Source organism: Charadrius vociferus, unplaced genomic scaffold, assembly GCF_000708025.1.
Source record: "Charadrius vociferus isolate BGI_N301 unplaced genomic scaffold, ASM70802v2 scaffold486, whole genome shotgun sequence".
Classification (NCBI taxonomy): domain Eukaryota; kingdom Metazoa; phylum Chordata; class Aves; order Charadriiformes; family Charadriidae; genus Charadrius; species Charadrius vociferus.
Window position 1 is genome coordinate 305,795 of NW_009648965.1, and position 10,123 is coordinate 315,917.

At 59.3% G+C, this 10,123-nt stretch overlaps 1 protein-coding gene across 1 annotated transcript in view; it reads left to right on the forward strand.

Moving 5' to 3' along the window:
• Positions 1-10,123, forward strand: part of MMS19 (MMS19 nucleotide excision repair homolog (S. cerevisiae)) — an 11,519-nt gene that overhangs the window by 363 nt on the left and 1,033 nt on the right. The window contains exons 2-24 of the mRNA XM_009887700.1: positions 593-693; positions 2,776-2,850; positions 3,433-3,502; positions 3,698-3,826; positions 4,038-4,099; positions 4,378-4,464; positions 4,773-4,847; positions 5,128-5,205; positions 5,519-5,657; positions 6,053-6,207; positions 6,425-6,503; positions 6,761-6,886; positions 7,210-7,291; positions 7,651-7,748; positions 8,136-8,276; positions 8,487-8,642; positions 8,880-8,979; positions 9,095-9,197; positions 9,309-9,383; positions 9,518-9,644; positions 9,728-9,828; positions 9,909-9,965; positions 10,077-10,115. Of these exons, the coding sequence (XP_009886002.1) occupies positions 593-693; positions 2,776-2,850; positions 3,433-3,502; positions 3,698-3,826; positions 4,038-4,099; positions 4,378-4,464; positions 4,773-4,847; positions 5,128-5,205; positions 5,519-5,657; positions 6,053-6,207; positions 6,425-6,503; positions 6,761-6,886; positions 7,210-7,291; positions 7,651-7,748; positions 8,136-8,276; positions 8,487-8,642; positions 8,880-8,979; positions 9,095-9,197; positions 9,309-9,383; positions 9,518-9,644; positions 9,728-9,828; positions 9,909-9,965; positions 10,077-10,115 (2,255 nt within the window). The remainder of the gene's footprint in view (positions 1-592; positions 694-2,775; positions 2,851-3,432; positions 3,503-3,697; positions 3,827-4,037; positions 4,100-4,377; positions 4,465-4,772; positions 4,848-5,127; positions 5,206-5,518; positions 5,658-6,052; positions 6,208-6,424; positions 6,504-6,760; positions 6,887-7,209; positions 7,292-7,650; positions 7,749-8,135; positions 8,277-8,486; positions 8,643-8,879; positions 8,980-9,094; positions 9,198-9,308; positions 9,384-9,517; positions 9,645-9,727; positions 9,829-9,908; positions 9,966-10,076; positions 10,116-10,123) is intronic.

Genomic DNA, 10,123 nt, shown 5'->3' on the forward strand with positions numbered 1-10,123 from the left:
GAGCTGTTTTGGAAAGAGTAGGGCTGGACCAGCTCTTGATGTTCTCCCAGGACAGAGGAGAGGTGTTGTGGCAGGCAGTGAGCCGCAGGGCACTTCTCAGTTGTGACTGTCCCCAGCAGGAGCTGCCTGAGCACACAGCTGCATATAACCATGTCATGAGTTGGCTGGCACTCAGCCTTTGCTTCTGTCTCCGAGCTGTCATAGCGTGGGACTCAGGGAGGCTTGTTTCTCCCAAGCTAGTGGATGGGTTTGCCTTGTTGTAAGAGGCTTTGCCCTTTTTCGGCCCTTATGATCTTGGGAGCCTGAGTTTCAGGTGCAGAGCATGGTGCAAGAGCAATTTCTGTGGTCCGACTTGAGAACTTGGATTTATTGCTACGTATCTCTGAGGCTGGGTGCGTGCGTGCAGCATAGTCAGGGGAAGAGGAGTCTGCTCCCACCCTGGTAGCAAGTCAGGCAGGACTGGGCCACCACCCCCCCCCGCTCAGAGAGTGGCACCGCTTCGTTTTTATAATGTGTCTGCTCAGGATGTGCTTCCTGCTTGGGTGCCCCTGCTCACAACAGGCCTCTTGGGTTTTCTCCCCACTTGGGCTAGGTCTTGCCTGGAAAACACAGATCCTCGGACGCGAGGGCGAGGAATCCAGCTGCTGTCACAAGTCTTGCTCCAGTGTTACTCCCTGCTCCAGGAGAAGGAAGGTAAGGGCTGCTCTGGGCCCTTGAGGGGCTGCCAGCAGGTTGGGGGCAAAGCCTGTGCCTCTCGAGTGTCTGTCCTGCAGCTGGCAAAGGGATTGATTCAGCACCATGACAACTTTGTACATGTCTCTCGAGTCAAAGTCCAAGGAGGGCATGGGGCCTCACGCGGCAGTCTTTTTGCCAACCTCACCACACAATTCGGGTCACTCCCTGAACACGCCAAAACCCTGGGCTGCAGCTGGTGCCCCCGGCAGTGTGTGGGTGTTGTACACCCAGGTGTGCTCAGCGCCACGTGGAACACCTTGGGGACACATCTGCATGTCAAAATCCTTGGGTGGTGATTCAGTGCAGGAAAACGATCATTCACAAAGCGAGTCACGCTGCAGCCCTGCCGCCTGCCCAAGTTAACTCTGGGGGAACCCTGGGGCTTGGAGAGGAGGGGAGTGAAGACTGGGTTGGGGGGAGGAAGATGCCCAGATTGTGGAGGGAAGGAGACCGTTTAGCTGTGTTAAATGCCCCATAGCAACTGGCTGCCAGTGGGGAAAGCCAGTAAGCACTGCCAAACTTGGACTGGTGGCCTTGCTGATGGGTAGCTGAACCTGTGCCAGCAGGCTGGCAAAGCAGAGAGGCCCAGCTAGTAAGTGAGGTGGAGGAAGGGAAGGATGGAAGTAAAAGGTGTTTCATCCTCGGCGTTTGGCACTCTGTAAGTCTCAGACTGGTGCCAGGCAGGGGCAAGAGTGGCTCTGCAGAGAGAATACACTCAGGCTAGCTACTGGTGTAGCTGGAGTCAGGTGTGATGACTGCGATGGGGACTGGGGTGCTCCAGAGGGACAGCCAGAGGTGGGGAGGTTCAGTGGGGATCCCTGGCAGAGTCGGAGCAGCTGAGCGAGCTGGGTTAGAGCCAAGTCACCAGGAGCTCTGGAGGAGGGTGGGCAGAGCCAGCTCCCTGGCAAGGCATGGGTGGCTACTGTGAGACCCCCAGCTGGCCCGGTCTCCCTTCGTGTCCCACCTCACGCAGTTCATTTCTCAAGTGCTGCGTCAGGCTGCCTCCTGGGGGGGTGAGTTTCTGCAGCAGCTGTGGGCACAGGGTGCTGCTAGCCGGCTCTTCCAGTCTGCTTCCTGCTGCCGCTCCCCAAGGCCGGGGTGTGCAGGCGCCCGTGGCCGTGACTCAGGGGCCGGGAACGTGTTGGTGGAACCAAGCGCGGGGAAGCCAGAGCTCCTGCTCCAGCCCTGCGCCCCACCCCACGACATCCTCCAGCCTCTGCTGAGCAGGCGTCTGCCGCTTCACTGCTGGTGTCTGCACCCACGTGTCTGGACATGCCAGGGCAAATGCCTCTCGGGTAGCTCCAGCACCTCTGCAACGGCCAGAGGTGGGTGCTGCCCTGCTGCGGTCAGGCGTGGGTTGCTCATGAGGGGAGGGTGAAGGCGTTGGAGCCAGGTGGGTGCACCCAACAGTGGCAGTTCATCCCATTCACCAGTGCTTGCTTTTCATCCGGCAGCTGCTTTCAGCAGAGCTGGGGGCAGCGCCCAGCAGCTGTGTTTCCTGGGACTAACACACATTGCTGTCTGTTTCTGACAGTGCTGCATCTGGTCCTGTTCTATGAGAACCGGCTGCAAGATCATCACCTTGTGATCCCCTCGGTGCTTCAAGGACTCCGAGCACTGGTGAGCTCGTGCCCCGCAGCCTGCAGTGCTGGGATGCGCTCCAAGAACGGTGCTGGGGAGGTGCAACACCTGAGTACAGGTTGGAGCAGCACATCGAGCAGGGCCTGGCTGGGCTGTCAGCTCCTGCCTGGTGACATTACCCTGTCTCCTCTGTGCTCCCGCTGTGCCTCTTGCAGAGGGGCAGAGTAGAGTATGCTGCCTTGATTTCCTGCCCCATGCTGATGTTGGGGAAGGGGTTCCCTGGCAACCCTGGGGAGCAGCACAGATGATAAGCATCTTGTCCTGTCCTGTCTGTGGGGTTGGTGAGCTCTCCCTGTTGTAGGAGAGGATCCTGCAGGTAGCTGCTGTACACAGGCAGGAGCTCTGTTATATGGCTGCCGTTGTGGTTTTCTATTCTTGCTTTTCTTTTCCTGTCCCTAGAGCATGTGTGAGGTGCTGTCCCCAGGGCTCGCAGTGTCTGTGCTTAAAACCATCTTCCAGGAGGTACACGTGCAGGTGAGCAATGTGATTTCGCATCCTCCTATCACTGCTCCCAGCTCCCTGGGGGTCTGGGGATGGCCTGCCCCCCTGGGGACTGAGCACATTCAGTAGCAGTGCGGTGTAGTGCACCCTTCAGCAGCAGTGCAGAGCTTCTGCAGAGCTTAGAGACTGCATGGCTCACTGCAGAGCGAGAGGCAGACAGCAGCTGAGGATCCTGTTTGGCCCTTGACCTCTCTTCTCTCAGCCCTAGGGGAATTATTTCCTTTGCTCTATTCTCCAGGCTGTGTTTAAGTGCCGCCAGCCCCCAGATTCTCCTCCAATTTAAGATCGTTTATGCTGGCAGGGCCTCGGGCAGCATGTGTGGTCCTGGTGTGACTGTGATGGTGCATTCATGCAGTGATGGACACAGTCATGTTCATGTGCACATAGGCATGTGCACGCTTTGCATGTGATAAATGGGATCTGTGTGCCAGGAAGCAGCAGCTGAGCTGCTGTGGGTCCTGCCCTCTTCTCCAGGGCATGCACTGCCCTTGGGTGGTGGATAGCAGTGCTGCCATTTGTAGAGGCTTGTTTTGATTGCTCTGCTCCTCCTTCCAGTCTCTGTTGCAGCTGGACCGCCACACAGTCTACAGCATCATCACCAACTTCATGGGCACCAGGGAGGAAGGTGAGGGCGCAGATGCCAAAACCACTCTGGGGTTGTCCATGCTGGCAAAGTGGCTTGCTTTCGCTTTCTCCAAGAGCTCTGGGGTTCTGACGGAGAGAGCTGGAAGGGCTGCGGGGCTGGGGAAGCTGGGCTGGTTTCATGCCATGTTGATGAGGTCTGGTATCCTGCACCTGCTCACCTTCCTTCTTTCTGCAGAACTGAAGGGCCTGGGTGCCGACTTCACCTTCGGCTTCATCCAGGTGATGGACGGGGAGAAGGATCCCCGAAATCTGCTGGTGGCCTTCCAGATCGTGCGTGATCTCATTGCCAAGAACTACGCCCTGGGTGAGCCTGTCTCTCCTGTGCAGGGCTGACTGGGAGACACATTGCTTTTCTTTAAGCTGTTGGAGGGATGGCTCTTGGGTCTGACCAGGGCTGGGGTGGTCCCTGATGTGATTTAGGAGCTGCAGTGCCGGCCTGTCATGGGTGCTCGGCATAGCTGCTGTGCCTCTTTTGCCCAGCATCTCTTCTCACTCCCTCTCACCTCTCCCCACAGGTCCCTTTGTGGAGGAGCTGTTTGAAGTTACATCCTGCTACTTCCCCATTGATTTTACTCCAGTGAGTGAGTCTGCCCCATGCAACAGCCTATTCCTTCTTGTGTGTTGTCAGGGGGTTGTGTCCCCTCCAGGGCCAGGGAGGAGAGGGTGGGCAAGAGTCTTGGCTGGGCAGTGTTGAGCTGTGAGCTGTGGTACCCATGCTGACAGGCCAGTGCCAAGGTGACTGCAATGACTGGCATCACTGCTGCCTGCTGGAGATGAGGTGATGCAGCCTCAGCTGATGGCTGAGTTGGGAGGTTTCCTGACCGGTGGGTGACCTGTTCTCTGCTTCCTTTCCAGCCTCCCAATGACCCTCACGGCATCCAGAAAGAAGACCTGATCCTAAGCCTCCGGGCTGTACTGGCCTCCACACCCCAATTTGCTGAGGTAGGAAGCTCCTAGGGGGTTCTTGAGCACCTCATTGTTCTCTGAGCCCAGGATGCATTTCGTAGTGCTGCAGCTCCTGCTGTGGCTTTGTGGAATGGGAACAGCTGGAACTAGGAGCCTGCACTAGGGTAGCCCTGTCTCCAGCTGGGGTTGGGCATGGGGAGAGCGCTGATGCTGACACCCTGGGAAGGGGCTGCCTGTTGCTGCCCTCCATCTCTGTGCTCCTGGCAGAGGCTGAGCTCAGCCCTGCAGGGCCATGGACAAGGTGGTGAGAAGGGTGGGCTGAGTGTAAGTGCCTCTCTCTGCAGTTTCTGCTTCCTCTGCTCATTGAGAAGATGGACTCAGACCTGCAAAGTGCCAAGCTTGACTCCCTGCAGACTCTGGTAAGGAGGAATCCCCCACTGCCTTCAGCCCATAGCTGGCCTGTGGCAGCAGCAGCTGCCAGCCACCTCTGGACCCTTCTCCCTGCCAGCCAGAGACTCTCCCTTGCAGAGCCACAGTTTCCAGGGTCCTATTTTGGCCTGCATCTCTCTTTCCTCTTTTTCTCTCCTTTGAGTGATTTGTGCAGTTCAGCATGAGCCTGCCAAGATGGGCAGTGTCCCTGCTCTGTGTCCTCGCTGTACTGGCTTCTCTATGATGCTTTCTCCTGGTTCTCTCTTGCAGACTGCTTGCTGTGCCATCTATGGGCAGAAGGAGCTGCAGGAATTCCTCCCCAGCCTCTGGTCATCCCTGCGCAGGGAGGTGAGTACTGCGGGGTTCCTAACAAATTCTCCACCACAGTTGGGCTCCTGCTGAGCAGGAGTTCACAGCCAGACCAGGCAGGCCCCATATCTCCCAGCAGGCCCCACCTGTGGCCTTGGACAGCCCCAGCTGAAAAGTGGGGGGACAGGCCAGCCTTATCAGCATATCCTTGGGGCTTGGATGTGCCACACTGCGTGTTCAAAATATGTGGGAAGTGAGGCAGGAGCCTGAGCCCTTCAGCCCGCATTGGGAGTGTGAAGCCTGGGGTTGGGGTCAGCATGGAGCTTAGCTCATCCTACGGCCTCTCCTGCAGGTGTTCCAGACAGCGAGTGAGAAGGTTGAGGCGGAGTGTCTGGCCGCACTGCATGCCCTCTCTGCCTGCCTCTCCCGCTCCGTGCTCAGCTCTGACACCGAGGATCTGCTGGATTCCTTCCTCAGCAGCATCCTGCAAGGTAGCTAGCAGAGAGACCTACCCTGCCCCAAGCAGCCAGGCCTGCAAGCATCCTCCTAGCTAGAGATCCACTCTCCTGTTCTCTTTGAACCCTCTTTCTTTTTCTAGCCCTCACAGCCACTGTTGGCTTCTCCAAGGTAATTGGCTGCAGGAAGGGAGGAGAAGTGGGCACAGTAGGAAATGCCTATTGGATTGAGTTGCTTCCATCTTTGCTGGGATTGGGGCGTCCAAGGCTGTGCTGTGCACTTGGAGCTGGGGGAAGCAGCGCTGTAAGAGAGGCAGTGCTGCAGCTCAGAGCTACGCCCTAGCAGCACGTCGCAGCCCAGATATCAGCTACATCCCCTCACGCGAGGCAGAGGAGCTGTGCTGGTGCAGCTGACGCCCAGCCTATCTCAGATTGCAGGCACCATCTGTGCGAGCCCGACATGAAGCTGGTGTGGCCAAGTGCCAAACTCCTGCAGGCAGCAGCGGGTGCCTCCCTCCGCGCCTACCACCGTGTCACCCGCAGCGTCCTGCCCCTGCTGCTGGAGCAGTACACCAAGCACCCACAGGTGAGGGACACCCCGGGCTCTGCAGTCACAGGCAGCAGGGCCGAGGGCACCCACTGGCTCTGCAGGGCTTGGTGGGAACAGGCTGTGAAAGTGGGTGTCCTTCCCTGGCTGTGGGTGGGGACCCTGTGGTCACGTTTGGGCCTTGCAGTGCTGGGCTGAGGCGTAGCTGTGTCCCAGCAGTGATGGTGGTCTGGGATGTGCCTTTGTGTCCCTGCAGAGCAGCCAGAGGAGGACAATCTTGGAAATGCTGCTGGGCTTCCTGGAGTTGCAGCAGAAGTGGGGATGTGTGGAAGAAGGTGAGGATGGCTGGTCCCTGTGGAGGCACCTATGTCCCAGGGGGCTGCTGGCTCTGGCCTCACCTTCCCTTATGCTGACAGAGAAGGAAAGTTCACTGACCTGGGCGGCTGCATGTGCAACCCCCTACCATGTCCCAGGGACCCTGTGTGGTTGGGGGTCAACTGGCAGGGACCCAGAAAGGCTCTGTCAGGTGCTGTGGTGGTGGCTGGGCAGTGACAGCCAGGTGCAAGCAGTGACTCTGTGCCTCTCTCTCCAGATGAGAGCACTCTGCTGTCACTCCAAGCCCCGGTTTGCTCTGTGGTGTTTTCGGCACTGACGGATCCCAGTGTGCAGCTGCAGCTGGTGGGGATCAGGGCACTGACTGTCCTGGGCTCCCTGCAAGGTTGGTGCCTTGTTTCCCTTGGGGAGGCAGAGGGAGGTGTTACCCTGTTCTGGGAGACATGGTGCCACGTGGCTGCTGGGACATCCTTGCCTGCTGCCTGTAGCTGCACAGGAGCAGTGGCCACATTTTCTACCCAGGCCATGAATGAGCTCCAGGGACACGTGGTCTCTCTCTTGCCTGTTTGTGCTGGGCACCTTGTATCTCTGGTCTTTGGCATGCTGCTGCATTGCTGCTAGCCTGGATGAGAGGGAAGGATGCTGGCCAGAATACCGGCATCTTTGCCTTTGGCCGAGGGCAGGATTCCTCTACAGCTCTTGTTCCAGGCTTCCTGTCTCCCTCTGACCTGGAACTGGTGGTGGATCACCTCATCCGTCTTGCTCTGCGTGAGGAGGATTCCCAGAGCAGGTGAGGGACGGGGTGGCACCACTGCAGTCACCCACGCTCTGAGGAGAGGAACAGAGCCTGGCTTTGCTGCAGAGAGGGGCTGTACTCTGGGGGAAGGCACAGGAACTGTCTGAACTAAAAGACCATGTGGGTATAAGAGCAAAGGGATAAACCAGGTGATTTATGGGCTAGAAATTAGAAAGTCTGGGCCTGTCAAAGTAGGGTATTTGGCTCTGCCTGCCAGTAGGGTGAAAAAGGCAGATTGCTGAAAAATGGGGTTCTGGAGGCACCTTCTGGCCCAGATCTGTGCAGCTGGTGTACAAGGAGCCCCAGGTTTGCAGTGCTCACATCACCCCTCCCACTCTTTTCACCCCTGGCAGCGAAGCAGCAATGGAGGCAGCAGGATCTCTGGCCCCCATCTACCCAAAGGTTTTCTCTGGACACATGGTACCCAGGCTTGAAGAGGAGCTGCAGTCAGGTAGGGCTGGTGGCCTTGGGAAGGGAGTGATGTCTGGTTTTGGGGTGAAGCTTGTCCCATCCCCGTTCAGTTCTGACCAGGCAGTGGGGCTGTGCCATATGGTGTAGGTTGGTGGCTCTCCTTGGGGGATTCCCAGCGCAGGCACCGTGGTGCTGGCACAGGGAAGACCGTGCCTGGTGCTGGCAACCAGTCTGTTCGGCCAGGATCACCCTTGTGGGGAGGAGCCACCCAGACACACAGCAGGCAGAGGTCCCTGGGCCTGGCATGGGCTAGTTCTGCTGTGCTGCTTCACCTCGTCCACCCTGACAGGGTCTGGGCCCTGAATGTTCTTGGGCGAGGGGGCCTGGGGTCACCCCAGCACCCCTCTGAGGTGTGTTTCCTCTTCAGAGCGGGAGGAGGAGAGCTCCCGTGACCACTGCTTCCTGCAGCAACGCTGCCTGCAGGCCCTGGCAGCCGTGTCCACCCACACCAGCATCGTGAGGGAGACTGTCCCTGTCCTGCTGCAGCATCTCCGAAAGGTGCAGAAAGGTAATGCACCCCACAGCAGACAGTGTGTTTGGGCAGGAGCTGCCTCCGTTACTGGTTATGGCTGGGGGAGAGCGGGGATGGCAGTGGTGCGAGGAGCCCAGGGCTGGGCTGTGAATCCCGCCACTGGAGGGTGGGAGGTAGGGAATCCCGGTGCAGATCAGGGGGGTGGCTGCTGCGGCTGTTTGATGTGACAGTGACTATGCCCTGCAGGGAGCGAGGCCAGGAACGCCCAGGATGTGGTCTCTGTGTGCCAGAGCCTGCACCGCGTGGCCCTGCAGTGCCAGCAGGACGCAGAAGGCTGCTGGTACTACCACCAGACGGTGGTGCCCTGCCTGCTGGCCATGGCTGTGCAGGCTGCCATGCAAGGTAGGTGCGGGGCTGGAGCGGGAGGGTGGAGAAGCGGGCAGCTCCCCGGGCTCCCTCACCCTGCAGCCAGCGCTGCTGCTGCCGTCCGCCAGCAACCGTGGGCACTGCAGGCACCGCTGCCCCCTGCCAGAGGGAGAGCAGCCCTGCCCCAGGGCTGGTGTGGGTCAGGGGGCTGTTGCTGCCTCCTCCCTCTGGGCAGAGGACTCTAACGTGTCCCTTTCTTCCCGCTGCCTGCAGAGAGCACCCACCCACTGCTGGGCAAGGCACTGCTGGAGGAGGAGGTGCTGGCCGCCATGGTCCCAGTCATCAGTGCTGCCACCACTCACCTGAGCCCTGAGTGAGTGATGCTGGGGTGGGACACCAGGCACTGCATTGTGGGGAGGGGGCAGGTGCCCTGTAATTCTGTGGTGACGCTCCCAGAGTAGCATATTGTGATGCCTCCTTTCTCCTAGGCTGGCTGCCCAGAGTGTGTCTCATGTGGTGCCCCTCTTCCTGGATGGAGAGATCTCCTTCCTGCCCCAGAACAGTTTTCCCTGCTCCTTCCAGCCTTTCGAGGTGTGTTGGGTGGTTTGGGCTGGGGTGCCAGAACAAGGGCAGGGAATGAGGATGTTGGCACAGGCTGGCATCAAGGACCATGATGACGTGTGCGCTGTTCTTCCCTTGCAGGATGGGGAGTGCTTGGAGGCACAGAGACGCCTGGTTGCCCTCCTCATGGCCTTTGTCTGCTCCTTACCCCGCAACGTAAGTTGGTGAGGAGCAGGGTGGAGAGGAGCCCTGACTGAGCACCCTCCTGCCTGGGTCCACAGCAAGCTCCATGGGCTGAGGAAGGGAGCAGCTGCAGCCCCAGGCTGTAAAACACTCTGTGTCTATTCCAGGTAGCAATTCCTCAGCAAGAACGGCTGCTCCGGGAGCTGCTGGCTTTAAGCTGCTCCTGCAACTGCCCTTTCACATCCACCACAGCTGCCAAGTGCTTTGCGGGGCTGGTCAACAAGCACCCAGCAGGTAAGGGGGCTGGGCAGGACGCTGTGGGTCGCTGCCCACTGCTGGCAGGAGAACGGCTCAGCCCATCCTTTCTGTGTCTTCAGGGCAGCAGCTGGATGAGATCCTGCAGCTTGCAGTGAACAGGATGGAGTCCGGCCTTGCGGAGGGGCCACGCCGAACGCAGGCACTCACCCTGCTGCTCTGGGTAAGGCCTGCCCTGGGTGCGGGAGAGGGGGAGAACCGTGGGGATGCCAGCCTGGTTTTAACTCTGCTCTGCCTGCACAGGTGACCAAAGCCCTGGTGCTGCGCTACCATCCCCTGAGCTCCCGCCTGACGGACAAGGTAGGTGGCAGTGGGGCTGGGTGATGTCTGAGGAGCCTGCCCGCTGCCACCGCAGCCGGCTGGGAACCCCCGGCAGCAGGACACCCCATCTCAGGGCTCTCTCCCTCACAGCTGCTGGACCTGCTTGGCGACACAGAGCTGGGCCCCGGCGCAGCCCA